The following is a 17,534-nucleotide window of genomic DNA, read 5'->3' as shown; positions in this document are numbered from 1 at the left end:
CAAAAGACCATGATACACATCAAGGCATGTAATACTACAGGACAATTAACATTAGACCAACAGTTGCTGCTGTCTGTGATGATTGCTGACCTTCTTAGAGCGCCTCAAAGCCTTCCTGCGGATGCGGGGTCTTGTTCGGTTGGGCCCCTCTGCTGCATCCTGAACCCAGCCTTGGTTGATAAAGATGTCTGGACCGGGGCCAAAGAGGCCCCTCTCACGAAGCAAGTCTTCTTCTATCCTCAGCCACTGAGCAGCCATTCGCTCATTCTCACAGTGAAGCATCTGCACAGGACGACACAGCACTTAGCAATTGGAACCTTTTATCTCCAGATAAATATGAATATATATTAATATTAATAAATATTATCAAAATTATGATTTGTCTGCTGTGTCAATAGTATTAATTGAGTACACAATCAGAAAGCATAATCATTTGTGTAATTAAGAGGGCTGTGTGAGGTCACTGACTGGTGATGTCTTACACTGAAAACAAGTGGGAAAACAAATGGCCCTTGTTAGCTACAAGTTTAACAAGTTATCTGGAGAGCAAACAAAACCTGCATGAACCAATGGGCTAAATGTGTGAAAAGAGTCACAGCCAGAGATGGAACACATCCAAGAACCATTTCTAATTTTAAAAAAATGTGCACCCTCTATCCCTATATGGTTCTTATAAAAGCGGCACGCTGGTTAAACAAATGTTAGTAAAGTTATCTAGCTGTTAAGTTACTCTTAAAACAATTCAGTCGACTTTATTCTCCAAGCATGGGTCATTTGAGGATCAGTAAAATGGAACAATAGCTATCTGTACTGTAGTGTTCAGCCCGATTGCAAATTTAGCTAATCCCAACACAACATAACCGATTGGATTACGGCTTAGATAAACTTTAATCGACACTTGTGTCCGTAGAGCTACAACTGCACTGTGCTGTGTGGCACTTGGTGGATCTGCAGATGAGCTTAGCAAAGGTTAGCTTAGTGAGTGGACTAAAGATCCACCACAGAAAAACATTTCAACAACAGTCGCCCCATCTAAGCGTTTACAAGTGGGGCTTGTATTTGATCGTTTTTGAGTTTTTTTTTTTTTTTAATAACACAGGCTGAGATGGCATGAAAGAGGTGTCCACATACAGCCATCAGCAAATAGTTACTGTCTGCACCAGGTAGCCAATTCTGTACACCATGCCAATTTTTTACAAACCTGCACATGATTCTTCAGCAAGCTCTCAAACATCTCTTCACCGGTCTTCCTGTGAATTTCCATGTCTGCCAAAAATGTCTTTGAGAAACACACAAGAACAGAATGGTGAGATTTTGATCTATCTTTGGAAATTATACATTAAGGTAAGGCCATTCTGTGTGCATCCACTTATAACATTTCATAAAGTGCATTTATCTAGAAAACAAGCTAGTGGCTATTGAACCCCACAATAACCCAGGCTCCAAATGCAATAGTTCTCAGTGTGTAGTAATTAAGTTAAAGTATAATATCAGCACAGTGTGAGGTGGCTGCTGGCCGTGTGCCACAGTCTGTGCCCAGCTGATTTATTACACTGATTGGCATTAGCCCTTCAGGAGGCCTGTGTACACCACTACCAATGTGCTCGTTCTAATATTTACTTAAAGAGTCATTAAGCTAATCATCACAGTGGTATCCTCTTAAAGCGAGTCAGGGAACTACAGGACCCGGCTGTAAAGCCTGACTCAGGAAGCGCATTAACTCTGCCTCAGAGACTGATATTGAACCCTGCATCCTGCTCTGCTCGGCAGGAGCTTCACTGATGCATCTGTTAGGCAAAAGCTTCTACAGCGCAGGAGTGGCAGCTTGAGGCATAATCCTGGACCACCTGAAAAAAAAGCTGCTCACTGATGTTTTTTAAAAAAAAAATTCTACAGAATCATGCAGTATCATTACAGGAAATACTAAGATTTTTAAGAAAAAAAGATACCTTCTGAGCTTTTTATCAGATACTGTTTGGATCTTCCTCCAGACTGAAAACATCTTCAAAATGTAAAGGCAAAACTATGGAGCAGAGTACAGTTTTCCCAAAATGACAGACTCAGATGATCCATAGTTGCTAGATTCACTGGAAATTTTTGTCAATTGCATCACAGTAAATTAGAAAATGTCTGACCAAATCTCCAAACAGCCCTACTGAGGAGCAATAAACAAAAACTTTTAAACTTCTCAAATTACTAGTCACAAAACTAGAAGGAAAAAAAATGATGCATTTGTGCTTGCCAAATGGATCGGAGGATTAGGAAGTGTTACAAAGACAAATTTACGGGAGCAATTACGGCCCCGTTTCCACGGATAAACACTGAATCATCTCCTAATCTTATTCCTTTATTTAGAGAATCATAAGTAATATATAGCATTAATTACCCTATTTACCAAACAGGAAAACTCATTGGCCTCTTAAACGTGGCACATTAAATAGCATCCCCTCTGCAATTATCATCACACTGATTTACATTTTAATTACTTTCCAGAGAAAACACTACCTTTGATGATAACATAACATAATGTCAACTTCATTCTGAGCCGTTGGTGAATGTGTAATAAACTTAACTTGATCATTAGCAATGTTAATTATCTTTCTGTTAGGAAGATAAAGATATAATTATGCTGACAGTATATTTCTGAAATGAATCCAGAGAAAAGTTTGTGTTGCTGGATGTGGAATGAATTTTGCTGGGAATTGTGCAATGGGGCCACGTCTGCAACACATTCCAGGAAGTGCTAAAACTTCCAAACTAAATTGTGATGTTAATTAAATAAAGTAAAATGCATAATATGTGATGTCTTAAAGCATTGCTTTCACCAAACACTATCCACACCACCAGATATTAGTCTACATAAGAATGTTAAAAAATTATTATTATAATTTTCTAAATTAAACTGAGGACTGTCTGTTCATGGAACTTCTGTTCGTCTTTTAATAGTAGGAGAACACGTAGGCTTCCTAAAATGATTTGACTTTTTCACCAAATTCTTCACTGTACCTTTTTGAGGGGAACAATTCATCAAAGCAGTTGATAGGCTGTCAAGACTTGATATGATAAAGAATAACACAAAATGAATAATGTTTTCATCAGATTGTGACTGCCTATAATTACCGCCCCCTGTTTCTGAGGCGGAGACGGAGACAGCAGCAGTTGCACAGAAACGGTAATTTCATGCCTTGTGCCTGAGTAATATCTCTGTGCATCCTTTTCCAGATGGCGACGTCTTCAACAGTGGGAACTAATGATGTGGGCCGAGTTTCAGGGGGAAAAACAACAATAACAGCATCTTTAACCTTCACCGGCAAGCACAATGTTCTACCGAGTGTTCCCATGAAAAAAATTAACAAATATCAATTACATTGCCCACTGAGGTGTACTCAGCTGTAATGATCCAAATTGATTTAGAAGACGGATTGAGACAGTGCCACAGGGTAGGTGAGGCTGCTGGGTGTGGTGACTTTGGGAGGGTGGCAGGGCACAATGGTCGTGATAACCTGTGAAAGAGCTTAATAGCTTAATAATCCACTTCATCTGCCTGCCTGTATAGCTATGCAAGGACCCATACTGCAAAAATCCACACACTCAGTAGTGGTGTCTCCTACCTCCACACTGGAATCAGAGTCCTTTCCAGCTCTCTTCTGAGACGACCACTGTACGCTGCTAAGAAGACCCGTCTTCTTCTGGCCATTACTCATCTTCTTCTTCTGAGAGTCTAAGAGAGATTGACTAATATAAGCACTTCCGGTTTAAACCACAGGGTCCAAAATATTTTATGCAATATCATTTAAACATCATTATATATATATAAATAAATATAAATATATATATATATATATATATATATATATATATATATATATATATATATATATATATATATATATATATATATATAGGTTGAGATCATTTGAACAGATTCCAATAGTTTTACTGGTATGATTATGAGAAATGTCAAACAACTTACATATTTTTTTAATATTAAGCAGGAATACATTTTATTTCTTGTATTAGCAGTATTGGCAGTCTTAGAGGTTGGCATTATGAGTATGTTACAATATACAACAAGTCATTAAATATAAGTGCTTTATTAGCAAGACTCTTGCCAATAACAATACATCAGCAGGATAATATCAGTCAACGTATATATCAGTTGGGCCCTATTAAATAGAACTATACTGCTGCATAGTCTTCCATCAAAATATTGCATGTACCTCGTAAAGCAGAAATGTACACTCACAGAGCAATTTAGCAGGAAGACCTACACCCACTCATTCCTGCAATTAACTAATCAGCCAGTCATGTGGAGGCAGTGCAGTGCATAAAATGCTGCAGATATGAGCCATCAGCTTCAGGTAATATTCACATCACCAATCAGAATTAGGAAAAAAATGTGAACTCCGTGATTTTAAGCGTCGCGTGATGGCTGGGCTGGTTTGAGTATTCCTGCTGATCTCCTGGGATTTTTTGCACAACAGTCTCTAGAGTTCACTCAGAAAACATATCCAGTAAGCCGCTGTTCTACAGATGGCAATATTTTGTTGATGAGAACGGGCAAGATTGAAGATGATAAAAAGGCTATAGTATGCCTGAAAACCACTCAATACAATTGTAGTGAGCAGAAAAGCATTACACAAATCTTACTGTGGGCTACGAGTGCAAAAAAAACATGTCACGCCAGCCAAGAACAGCCAAGCTGCAAGGGGTTCATGCTCACCAAAACTGGACACCAAAACGCAGCTTGGTCTGATAAATTTGAATTTCTGCTGAGGCACAGACTGTAGGTTCAGAATGCCTGGTGTTAATAGTCCAGGCTGGTGGAGCTTCTTGTCACACTTTAGGCCCTTCCAGCATAAGAATGCACCATGTCACAAAGCAAAAGTCTTCTCAAAACTATTTTTATGAACATGAATCCAATAAAACCTTTGGGTTAAGGCAGAACAAGAGATTTACAACATGAAAGAGCTCCTGAAACATCTGTGGCAATTATGTGACACAATCATATCAACATGGACCAGAATCTTAAAGGAATGCTTCAAAGATCTTGTAGAATCCATGACACAAAGAGTCAAGGCTGTTCTGATAGCTTCCTAATTTAATGTTTATCAGCACATTTTTTTTTTTATTACACTGCTTCATCCAAATGTCTTATTTAGTAGTGAATCAATATTTGTACTAAGGCTTTTTTTCTCCTTTAAGATATAAAACATATAAAACATAACTTAAATGTATTGTGCACCTTGATATTTCTTTGCCACATTGCTCACCCCTCCTCCTATACATACTCCTCCTCTTTGAGTATATTTTGTTTATTATTTATGTTTAAACATTATTTTTTTTCGGAAATTATGCAAAAAAATGATAATTGTAGTGTTATTTTTTTTAAAAATGAGTGATGATGAGGTTGCACAGAATAATAATGCTAAAAAGATAGTTATAGAAATATAGAGACATGCTGACCTATGAAAACCTGCCAGGCTTTTACTGCGGTCTCCTCCCACAGAGGGCTCACATCGGTCATGGAGACTGGGAGTTCCCTGCCTGCTTGCTTGGCTGACAGGTCAATCTTATAGGCCTCTTCCAACGACTGTCTCCTCTCCAGCATCACCTTACTCCATATGCTCTCTACGAGCATCATCAGCTCTGACTCCACTGCACACATAATCACAAAAAAAACAAAAAACAAACAAAAAAAAACAAAAACAAAAAGATATCACAAATGTTACTCCCATGCCAGTCGCTTGGTCATTATCTGTGAAGAAGGTAGTCAACTCACTCTCTGCTGAATCAGGGATGTCAACTGGGGCCATGATGCGGTTGTTCTTGTGTGGGAAAAGGTGTCGCCAGATTTTTTTGGATGGCTTTTTATGCATTTCACATCCAAACCCATCTTGAAAGCTAAGAGAGCCAAACAAAAATGACAGAAGACTCTATAGCAGACTACACTAAAATAGCATAAGAGCATAAACTAGCATAGCATATTGCATCTCTAAATACCACATTTACATTTACATTTCTCAATAGTACAAAAACTGTATGATCAGAACTGAGTATAATGAAAGCATACTTCATTGAATATTATTATAGTACTTTATTTTTATATACTAGGATTCCAAAATCAATGCTACTTCACTCAATACCCCACTTAACGGAGAGTGATAATACTAGCATGTGAACTACGGTACCTTCCTGAGCGAATCAGGAGCAGACAGTGCAGCAGGCAGCTGACGAAGTGAACGTTGGCATTGTAAGTGGCCATGATGACGTCCCAGTGCTCCTGCAGAACTGTGAGGGTCCGGAGAATCAGTTGTTGCTCAGCTAGGGTCTGCCTGGGCCGTGACAGGAAGTAGAGCAGAGCCCTGTTCATGCTTTTGTACAGAACACTAACTGTGAACTCCCGCTGAGTGTGCCCCTTCTCCATCGCCTGCAACACACACAGGAAGCCGTCTCTGAAATACTGTAGTAGCCTGCAAAAAGTCAGGTCATTCTCGGACAACACACACTTACCACAGCTATCTGCTCAGCTATAAAAACAAGCAGGTTTTCTGGATCCACCACAAACATGCCAGTGTAGAGCTTCTGCACCAGCATTTTACTGAAGAAAGCTACGTTCTCAATCAGTATGGCCACCTTCCCCTCCGGTTTGGATTTTGACAGATTTGTATCTGAAAGCAAAACCAACATAAAGAGGCTTCTTACTTTAGGAGTAGCCTAGGAGTAGTTAATAAGAAGGAATTCTATTATGTATTATGGGTAATATAATATATTAGCAAAGAAAGGTGCAAAAATATATCTATACAGGAGCAAGTAATATTTGTAATGTGTACAGAATTTAAAGAATTATTATTGTTTGCATTTTATTGTAAATAGTATTACTGAAAGTCAAAGAACATTTTCTAGAAAAACGCTCTGCCAGTTTGAATACACTGGAATAGATCTTTCTTTTTTAATTGATATTCATACACAGAAAATACTAAAAGTCTGCTGCACCATATGAGTAGGATTCCTTTACCGTCTCTGGCCACATGTGTAGACTGGCCGTCCTCTTGCCCCGTCATATGAATGATGTCCATTAAAAACTCCAGCAGCTCACTTTGAAAGCTCTGCTTCTGCTCTTGACACACGCCATCTGGAGAGAACTGAAAACATTGGTACAGCATTAAAGCAAAAATGCACAGAGCAGCATTTAGCCTAGTACCCTAAAAATGCCAAGTCTATACCCACTGCACATAATCACATGTGTTGTAACTGGCTTTGCAATACAGAGTGCTCCAGTGAGGAACATCTGCTGCACTTGCCTCAAAACTGGGCCAAGAGTGGCACCTTATGGAGAAACGATTTTACACACTGGCCAATTTTTTTTTTCTAACACTATTCCACCAGCAAATTATTACAAATATTTAAAAAATATAAATGATATTTTATATATATATATATATATATATATATATATATATATATATATATATATATATATATATATAATATATAAAAAATATATATACACATCTCACATCCGACAAAAGTATTCTATTTTTAAAACGGCAACTTTACAGAAAAGGGTGAAAAAAAAATTCTTTAACTTTGAAAGGATGATGAAATTAAAAAGTGGAAAAAGATTTTAATCCAAGTAATTTCTGAGCATTTCTTTTATCCATCATGAATTTTGGCACAATCAACGAAATATCAACTACCAGATTCACATTACGTCAAACAGTGAAAAACAGCACGAATAAAGATAATGGTTTTTGTGTGACAGTGATGATACAGCATTCCCCACGTTGTTTACCACATAACTATTATAACAACTATTATAACTTGCTGTTACAGATAACAAAAGTACGTTGTTGTTTGTGGAGGGTTTTTTTTGTAAAGTGTTGGGGGGGGGCTTTAATGTTGTGCATACCAGTTTTGGGCAAAAATTCTTTATAATGTTACTATTTTATAAAATATCCATTCTTCTTGAAGAATATTACTTGGCTGTTAATGTAAGTAAATGTAATCAAAATGTGTGTCTGCTAGTTATGTCATTACGTGTAACTAGTATAGAACAATAATTGTATTTAACTTCTAAGGCTTAATTACACATCTGATGTCCATGTGATGCTAATGGCAGAGGCTGTGTGTCTCCTCACCTCGAGTAGCTGAATAAAAGGGTGATGATTATCTTTGGCAGGGATGTTTATGAGGCTGTCCATCAGCAGGATGCGAATAAAGTCACACACCTGCTTCCTAGCAGGGTGAGAGAGGCGGGCCACTGGGGATTCCCCTGCAGCCCTGCCTTCACTGTTACTCTGGAGACCTGCAGAGTTCTGTGTAGAAAGACAGAACACAAATGATCAGTTCACATAATGGACTATACCACATTTTTCCATGGCCTAAAAAGCTGCACACCAGCCCTATAATTCAGTGTGCAAGTAGCACAGAAGGTACGGACCCCTCAGTTCTCACCTCAGTGGTTTCGGTGTGGAAAACTGAACTGGCCAGAGAGTTGAGGAAGTCGGTGGAGGCCCACAAAGGATCTCGGGGAAAGAGACTATGAAGCAGGCAGAGGAACTGCATCACACTGCCTGGATACTGGACCTCCCAGCTGCCTTCACTTCCTGTTACAGGCTTTTTGGAGAAATGAAAGCACCATGTGAAGCCGTCCAAGCAATCAGCTTAGAACAACAAAAAGCAAAAATCATGTTCTAATATGATATAAAAGATAAACTTATTTAATTATTATTATTATTAAATTTTTTTTTTGTTTGTTTTTGCACTTGTAGTTTAAATAACATTTTCAATCAATCAAACCTGTTGATACAGAACAGAAATGGAATGGAAACTACATAAACAGTAGTTAAATATATTTTGAAGTTCCAGGTTCCATTTGTTTTGAGCACAAAAAACAAGTGCAAGTACAGATTGATTTTAATTAATAAAAGACCTATTGAGTTGTATCACCTTACAAATTATCATCTTCACTAACTCTATAAGGACACAGGCTGCCTCTGTGCAGAGCTGAACTCCTTGTATATTTGTAGAGCTGTCAATCACACTTTGGAGTAAGCTATCAAGATCCACCTGGAATCAAAATGAAATGTTTCAGTTACTGAAATAAATAGAACAAACGAGCTAAAATCCAAAGACAAAGCGCTGCGACAAGAGGGCAGCAAAATAATCTCCTTAATTGAAACCTTAATTGAAAAGCTACCTGTCCATCAGGTATGTGAAAATCTGCTTTTCCCCTCAGCAGAGCAGCAAACACTCCATATATCTGTGGAAGGCTAATGTGGCTGAGCAGTAGTCTGGGCAGTAATGTAAAGCCTGGACATGTGCAGCTCAAACACTCAAATGACCAAGAGCATGACCCCAAGTGACCTAAGGAAAATGGTGACACATCAGCCAAACCAAATGGTACAATTGTGAACATTTACATGAAATAAACTGACAGTACTGTTTAGAAACATGCAAGCCTTCATAGTTCTCATATATTTTCTTATGGTCTAATAAAAAGCTATCATCGTTTCCAAACAATGAAAGGTGTACCTATGACACAGAGTGGCATCTCCATGCTTTCCACAAGTGTTCCTGATGACACTCCATCTCTAAATATGGCCAGTATGCTCTGATTGGAGAGAAAATGGATGAGGAGCCTAATGGTCAACAACACTGTGCTGGAGTGGGTGTGTCCCTGTAAGAAGAGGAGGAACCAATCTGACCCCAGCGTGAAGAATACTTCTTCCTGGTTACTGCCATGCAAGAAACATGGGAGCGTTAGATCATCAAAATGTGTTACTTTGAATGACACTTACGGAATTTTTGGTTAACAAGTCCCTTGCGCTACAGACTCACTTGTTAGACAGGGGATTGTCGCAGATGATTAGTGAGGACAGCACCTCAAGCAGCTGGTTCCTGATCCAGATGGTTCTTGCAGGTGTTTGGCTCAGGGCTAGACAAAGGTTCAGACAAAGCTTCACTCATCTTTAATCAAGCCTCCAAAGAAACAGGTTGACTTCAGTTATGAGAAAAATACTCTCTCTCTCTCTCTCTCTCTCTATATATATATATATATATATATATATATATATATATATATATATATATATATATATATATATATAAATACTCACTATTGCATGCTGCATGTAATGGCATTATACTCACATTGAGACTGATTATCAGAAATGTTACCAGGAAAGGTTGTGTTCTCATCAACAGTTGGTGGCAACAGAGTATGAATTAAGAAAAGTCCAAGCCTGTTTGACCAAAGACAAACAAAATTATCTATAATTATATCTATTTTTAACTTTTCCCAGCTGCTTTTTCCCAGGCAAACTATCACTAATTGATATGGCTCCTTGTGGATGTTATGCTATAGGCAGAACACGGGCATAAATGATTCATTATCATTAATAAGTAATTAATTAAGAAGCAAATTCTGACCAAGCCAATTTGTTGTCTTAAATCTTGCACGCAAAAAACTCTAGCACAGCCAATGAGATAATTTGCATTTAGTTCAGCTTATATAGTTATAATGTAATATATAATAATATATTGTTTTTTGTTTTGTTTTTTACATATGTTTACATAGATAAATAAGTATTTTACTTACTTACTTAATATTGAGGGATACACAGTTTGTTTACATTTAGTCTGCTCCAAGAAACTGTCCCAATTTCAAATTTAGCTTCATTTTGCATGGTTTCATGTAAAGGGTCTTTATTTCTGATAGCTACTAATCTCATAACAATCCATTTAGATAAGTCTTAACATGTAAGCAACGCGGCAACAAGTGCAAAAGAAGCAGGTAAGTGGAATGTAAAGTAAATGTTTGTAAATGTTATATTGGTCACTGCATATGTCTGTATATTAAGCCACCAAACAGACTGTCTTTCCATGCCTGCGGATGTCTGCGGTGCTGAAGTGTCCTTGAAGCAGGTATTTGATGATGGTGCAGATGACGGTGACTTTTCTGTGTGTCACAGCAGGATCCTGCAGCAGGAAGAGGAGCTTTGCCATCAGGTCAAGGCTGTGCATGGCCTCAGCGTTCCATGGATCTCCACTGAAAAAGATGGCCACATCAGTCATATGATGGAGAAATCGTGACAAGTCAAATGCTATGTGAAGTTGCCCTGGCAGAGCATTTCCTGTAAACAAATCATGCATGAGTAGAAAGAGGAAGCAAAAATGCACTCTGTAACTTAAGAATCAATACATGTTTACACAAAGCCTTGAAAAGTCAATTTGCAACGACTACACAAATCGGTATAAAGTACCTTGATGATTTCAGGATATCAGCAAAATGATTCAAAACAGACAAGTCGAGACTTTCTGGAGCCTTCTGCCAGACCTATAAATAAAAAAAATTAATTATAAATCACACAGGCCAGGCTAAAAACGATTCAATAATATTAGCCATGTACAATAAAAACAGGTCACAAAGTTTTGCACGGGTACACACAAGTGGGACAATATGATGATATCAAAATGTTAAAGTAACTGATTACAGAGTGTTTTTTGAGGTAACTCCACCAACTTAATAGTATCTTTCAGTTAGATTAACGACACATTTTAAGTTGAGCCAACTCAAAGGAATTAGTAAATGAGCTGCAGATGAAATTAATTTATAAAACATAAATATTTTGCAAGATTTTAAGTCTATGTTCCCCCTTCTAATTTGTTTACTGTTTATTCCCATTTACAGGTAATGACCCCCCCCCCCCATCACATTGGGGGAGAATTTACTATTCAAAGACTCCTGACCTTGGTGGGCTGTAGTGTTGCTGGGATTTGAACTTATAATCTCCTGTCTGAGAAAGGTATATTTATTAAGAACTATGTCTTTTTTGTAGTGCAATGTTACAGCTTGGCACAATGGTCTAACTGCCTGCCAGGAGATCATGCATTCAAATCCCAGAAAGGGCTCAGTGCTTCCCAGTCTGGGGACATCAGGTGATAGGGACAGTTCTAAACTACAAATGGTAATAAAAACAGTAAACAAATTACAGTACAGAACATTAAAAATATTTAATTTACTTTTTTTTTATTTACTTTTAGCTACAGTACATGTACCTATGTTTTTGAAATCAACTTAACACGTATTGTTGACTAAATTGAGATCAAAAAGTACTCTTAATTTAACTTAACACTCTTAATGTAATATGTAAACATTTCTTTTCATTTGTTTTTATATTTTGTAATCATCCTGGATATAGTAACTGTATGTAGTAGCAAATCATTGTATAAACATGTTCTTTTTACAGCAGTTGTTAAAACCTGAAACTACCAGCGATCCAATACATTTGCACAGATTGCTAGCTAAACACAAACACACCTCAAAGTCACAGAGGATGTCTTGGAAAGCAGTGAGGTCATGGATATAAACACTGCCCGTTGCCAGCTCCATGGCGCCCACTATGGCTAAAATAAGCTGGAAGGTCCTGTTGCTAATCAAGTGAGCTTTCATCTTCAGCAGGAAGGCAAAGAGCTGCAAACAGAAACAATGTGTTGCTATGTTTTCTTTTCCAGGCATTTACTGTTCAAATGTTTTAGTGTAGAACAAAACCTTCCACTGAGAGTACCTTATAACCACTGATGCGTTTCATCTCATGTCTCATGACTGGATTTGTGTCTAATGTAGATAGTAAAACTTTTATGGATGCGTACAAAGAGCCATCATCTGATGCCATCGCAACCAGGCTGAGGACAACTGCAGGACCACCAACATACTGGAAACTAGTGGCAGCACTGTTTGCCATAAATGTCCTAACCCCTGCAAGTTGAAGTAGAGGCACAAAGCAAATGTCACAGAATTCTAGGGCATTATTACCAATTCAAGATAATGTATAATAATGGTGTAGGCTAAATATCTAAAAGAATAATTTTCTACCAAAACGACCAATCAGGGCAGCCCCAATAGTTCTAGCAGTTCCACTGAGGTGCTGACTGATATTTCGGGCCAGAAAGACAGGAGTGGAGTTATCCCGTGATGTAATTCCCATCTGTAAGTAAATCCAGTTTAACAGAAACACTAAAACCAGGTGACTGATGTGTAGATACAATACATTAAAGCCAGAACCGATCATATACTGGTACCTCTTTGGCTATAAGACGGCAGTCCACTTCGTTGTACTGGTCTCTGATCTCGGCTATTGTTGTCATAGTGGACACTGCTGGGTTTATTCCAAAGGAAATTCTCTCAGGAGGAACCAGCCTCACTGGAGAGGCTGCTGGTAAAAAGAATAATGATAAAAAAGAAAAATAGATCACAGCTTAAATACCACTGTGCTATGTAATGTTTACTGCAAGGCTCTACAGTGGCACTTCAGTGGCACATTTTGAAAAGTAAAGCAAATACACACCAACTACTTACAATACAATAGTTCTTAAGCCAAAATAGCAGAGACTTTCAGCGCTGCCCTTTACCTACCTTGAACGTCAAGAGCCAGGTAGTTGCCTATGTACTTTGTGCCCTGTGCATACATGATCTCTATAGCATCAGCGCTCAGCACTTCTTCAAAGAGATATGCAGGACCAACTCGCCAGATCAGTGCTGCATGCTGTTTCCATATAGGAGGAGTTCCAATTATTCCACATACGTCAATGACTGCTGATGCATCCATTGCAACGCTCTGCCCAGGGAATGGCTGAATATATCTCATCTATTGAGATAGACGGTAAACTGAGATTGTACGACCCAGTGTGTGGCATGATTTTATAATTATTACACACAAAGTCTGTAAAATTTTAAAGATATAAAAGATCTCCAACACTTATACCAACCTTTGATGTTCCAATGACCTCTCCATTCAGATAAGCAGATACTTTGCAGCTTTTTTTGATGTCTTTGGCCATAGCAACAACAAGGTGATGCCACTGACCTGGCATTAGTTGTTTGGAGACCTTGAAACGCACTGTGACTGGCAGTGTTGTTGGAGTTCGTACCTCAGGCTCCAATATGTCTGTGAAAGAAACACATTTTGTGGTTAGAATAATCCAAATTTGAATTGTGTAGAACAAAATATGACAGCTTTATAGTGGGCAAAATTGCAAAAATATGACATTTTCATCATACAATATATGAATTATTATATTTGATTTGTTTGAGGTTTATATTTGAAATGGACAAATGGTTAAAAAAACTGTTAAATGGTAGATCGAGCATCACATTAAACATAAGTAGCATAACAGCAACTTTTTGTAGGGCAATTGAGGTCTGACAAGTCTAAGGCTGGACACACATGGGGCTGTGGTGCCCTCTGAAATCACAGAGTTTTAATGCAGTGTAAACAAACAGAATTGCCACCTAAGAACTGGTAGGGCTCCTCCTCAGTGGAGATGACCAGGCAGCCGTCAGAGGCAGAGATGCTTACTGAGAGACAGCAGTACTGCTGCTCAGCACGGGACATGTGACGCACCACCGTCAGAAGACGCACAGGGTGCGAGTCGCAAGCCGAGCTGAACCGGCTGATCAGAAACCAGCAAGAGAATGACAAGCCAGCAGAGGGAGGAAAACCCCGACAGTCTGGGAGACAAGAAACAAAGCAGTGACACAGAGACCAGAAAAGCATGGCATTGCATGATCAATTCATTAGGAGCTGTAGGGACCCATGTCCATTTTTGGAGACTAGACTGAAGTCAGACTTGTTTGACAACCCCAATTCCTCACACTCAACTTCATATTTTCCAGTCTCATAGTAGCAAGTTAATTCCTTGGAATGCTAGCCTATCATAGCAACGACTGCTGATGACATAGCATTTCTCACCATTGCCAGTTCCTCCTGTGGAGATGGAGTCTGCACTAACCCCTTTCACTGTGGCGAGAGATGGCAGAAAGAGACATCTGAAAAGACAGAATGAGCTCTATGAGAAAAACTAGGATCAGTCTACAATTACCTACACTGAAATTACATCATAGAAAACAGGTACATCCCAGCTGCGTACTGCACACTAATTCTATAAGGAATATACTATATACTAATCTTAATAGTGTAGGTTTGGTAGGTTAGTACATACGTGCTAATACTATTCTATTTCAATTCATACTAGTACAGAAAGTGATGATGATGCCCATCTTTCTCCTGCTGCTGTCCAGACGTGAGTAGTTCCTTCCTTTTGCGTTTTACATTGCATTGTGAGACAACAGTAATCCATGGAACCCAACTTAACACTTTAACTTTTATCTATAATTAATACTCTAAAACTAAATAGTTTTACTAATTAGTATGCAATTGGGATGCACCCAACATTTTGTAAGGCTGATTTAATTACCACAACTGATGGCAAGAATATAAGAATTCCAACAAAGCCGTTTTTATCTGAAATAGAAGGTTGCTTAAACCCACCCATATCCACTGTCAGTCATGTCAAACTCCACAAATGATGGGGAAACAGACACCTTGTGGGGTCGGAAGCTCCGTGGTGAAGTCATTGAAACAAGGCTGATGATGCGGTGAAGCGGAATTGGTATCCTACTGTTTGAGGATGTCCATAGTAAGCTAAAACTCCTTTTCAAAGACTTCTTGTGACTTTTTTTGTCAGTATCTGCCAGATCATCTGCTTTGTCAGTAAATTGTCCTGTAAAAACACAAAAATAAATTTCAGGAAACTAACATACTGAGCAGTCCTAAAACATTTTGTTGCTGTGACACACTATGATTCTGTCTTTCTTCACATTGGGATAAATTTAAAAGCTTATCATGTAAACTTGCACATTTAGAATGACAAGGTTTTAACCATAAAATGCTAAGAAAATCCAGCATTTTAAATCGATTTTTCTCTTAAAATTATACATGATCCCTGTCAATGCTAATATATTTTAATATGCTGACCGTGGATGTGCGTAGTACCCAAACTAGGAGCAGATTTTAAAACATTATGACAAATCCAAAGTCTTTGAATATATTACCAGTGAGACATTAAAAAGGTAAAAAGGGGAAGAATATGATAACATGCACCATTGGAGAGTGGTGGATCCGCCTCTGAGATGGGGGGAGGGAGACATTTCTCAGTATTACACAGAAGAGGATCTTGTAAACACAGGAACTGTCTAAAGGAAATTGCAAAGTAGAAGGAAAGTAAATGAAAAGTAAAAAAGTACAAATGCAAATTTTTGTTACCTATTGAATGTATCTAAAAATAAAAACATATGAATATATGAAATCCATTTGTAATCCATACAAAATCCTAACACCATAGAGCACACATTTACTGGTTTGGGCTAACCTGAGGCACGTATGGTCTATGGACTGCGAAGCCAGTTTCTCCAGAATGCGCACCACAGGAAGGTGTAGTAAGTGGGCACAGTTGCTGAGGATGTCCTTGCAGTGGGTCAGCAAAGTGACCAGCAGACCTGACTCACACATGATCTGTCTGTTCTGCTCTGACTTCACCATAGACTGTACATGATGGGCTACAGCTAGCTGCAGCTCTGCAGACAGCTATGAAAAAGTGGACCAGAGACACACAGTAACACATCTGTAGAAATGCTTCCACAGACCAAGTTACAACAGCTTAAAAAGGTCTTCAGACTAGATGAATGACATTTTATAAAATAGGCTACTGTAAAATTTGTGTATTTCTGTACTACTAACCTGAGGGTCACTGGAACAGTAAATATGAGGCAGCAGAGTCATGATGACCTTAATTGCTCCAGGGTGCAGTATTGTATGATCACAGGAAAACCTGAGCAGAGAAAATGTCTGTGATGGGTAAGGGAAACAGAAGTGGCATGTTGATGCAACCCCTGGGTAGCCCTGAGGTTAAGTGGCTTGTGAGGAGTACAAAGGCATCATTGGCTCATGATACTGATATCGGAGTTTTGTCTTATCAACCTGATTGTATTTTCGAAACATAAAAATGTAGAATTTAGCAAAGTTGTGACAGAGGTAAAGTAAGGGTGAAAAATGTTATTCGAATTATGAAAATATTCAAGTTAACAAGGTAACAGAAGACGATACCGTGATTGGGTATAAAATGAGGATCCACCAAGGGTTCAGTCTTTGCAAGCAAAGATGGGTTATGACTCACAATTTTGTGCCAAAGTTCATCAATTCAAAAAGAACATTTCTCAGTGAAAGACTGCAAAGACTGTAGGTCTTTCACTGCCTACCGTACATATTAGAAAAGATTTAGGGAATTCTGATCAATCTCAGTCAGGCAGGTTGGGAAACTACTACTGAATGGGAGTGACATTTGAGTCCACGGAAGGCAATAAATATGAAACCATTATGTTGGTGTAATTAATATAGTTGCATGGTTTCAAGAGTACTTCAGAAAACCCTTTTTACCTAACACAGTCTGCTACTGTGAGGAATACAGCAAGAGCTCTATAACGTAAGAGGATGCTATACATCCAGGTCAGATGAACCAAATAACAGATGTAAACGTATGCTGTGATCAAATAAATCCAGGTCTCAGCTTATTTTTGGAAAAACATCCAGATCTGAATCATTAGCCTCGTATCAAGCAAGAAAGGACAAGGAACTCACTTGCAACTGCAACAATTACTAGAGTTTTTGTATTAGAAAAGGTGATGCAACACA

The 17,534-nt window shown here is 38.4% G+C and overlaps 1 protein-coding gene across 4 annotated transcripts in view; it reads right to left on the bottom strand.

Annotated features, from left to right (window-relative positions):
* Nucleotides 1-17,534, bottom strand: part of wdfy4 (WDFY family member 4) — a 55,810-nt gene that overhangs the window by 20,805 nt on the left and 17,471 nt on the right. For 3 of the 4 annotated variants that reach the window (XM_072678008.1, XM_072678005.1, XM_072678007.1), the window contains exons 14-42: nucleotides 16,584-16,674; nucleotides 16,216-16,430; nucleotides 15,948-16,039; nucleotides 15,336-15,567; nucleotides 14,757-14,833; nucleotides 14,297-14,515; nucleotides 13,774-13,952; nucleotides 13,421-13,652; nucleotides 13,087-13,220; nucleotides 12,881-12,992; nucleotides 12,573-12,763; nucleotides 12,326-12,478; nucleotides 11,268-11,341; nucleotides 10,892-11,053; nucleotides 10,156-10,247; nucleotides 9,844-9,940; nucleotides 9,538-9,740; nucleotides 9,203-9,369; nucleotides 8,953-9,072; nucleotides 8,458-8,619; nucleotides 8,142-8,318; nucleotides 7,019-7,145; nucleotides 6,514-6,671; nucleotides 6,192-6,430; nucleotides 5,783-5,904; nucleotides 5,467-5,658; nucleotides 3,612-3,721; nucleotides 1,202-1,279; nucleotides 91-282 (exon numbers count right to left, since the gene is read on the bottom strand). In XM_072678008.1, coding sequence (XP_072534109.1) covers nucleotides 91-282; nucleotides 1,202-1,279; nucleotides 3,612-3,721; nucleotides 5,467-5,658; nucleotides 5,783-5,904; nucleotides 6,192-6,430; nucleotides 6,514-6,671; nucleotides 7,019-7,145; nucleotides 8,142-8,318; nucleotides 8,458-8,619; nucleotides 8,953-9,072; nucleotides 9,203-9,369; nucleotides 9,538-9,740; nucleotides 9,844-9,940; nucleotides 10,156-10,247; nucleotides 10,892-11,053; nucleotides 11,268-11,341; nucleotides 12,326-12,478; nucleotides 12,573-12,763; nucleotides 12,881-12,992; nucleotides 13,087-13,220; nucleotides 13,421-13,652; nucleotides 13,774-13,952; nucleotides 14,297-14,515; nucleotides 14,757-14,833; nucleotides 15,336-15,567; nucleotides 15,948-16,039; nucleotides 16,216-16,430; nucleotides 16,584-16,674 — 4,399 coding nt within the window. The remainder of the gene's footprint in view (nucleotides 1-90; nucleotides 283-1,201; nucleotides 1,280-3,611; nucleotides 3,722-5,466; nucleotides 5,659-5,782; nucleotides 5,905-6,191; nucleotides 6,431-6,513; nucleotides 6,672-7,018; nucleotides 7,146-8,141; nucleotides 8,319-8,457; nucleotides 8,620-8,952; nucleotides 9,073-9,202; nucleotides 9,370-9,537; nucleotides 9,741-9,843; nucleotides 9,941-10,155; nucleotides 10,248-10,891; nucleotides 11,054-11,267; nucleotides 11,342-12,325; nucleotides 12,479-12,572; nucleotides 12,764-12,880; nucleotides 12,993-13,086; nucleotides 13,221-13,420; nucleotides 13,653-13,773; nucleotides 13,953-14,296; nucleotides 14,516-14,756; nucleotides 14,834-15,335; nucleotides 15,568-15,947; nucleotides 16,040-16,215; nucleotides 16,431-16,583; nucleotides 16,675-17,534) is intronic. The other variant, XM_072678006.1, reaches the window with a different exon arrangement.

Source organism: Salminus brasiliensis, chromosome 4, assembly GCF_030463535.1.
Source record: "Salminus brasiliensis chromosome 4, fSalBra1.hap2, whole genome shotgun sequence".
In the NCBI taxonomy this organism is placed as follows: Eukaryota; Metazoa; Chordata; class Actinopteri; order Characiformes; family Bryconidae; genus Salminus; species Salminus brasiliensis.
This window is presented reverse-complemented; position numbering and strand designations above follow the sequence as displayed.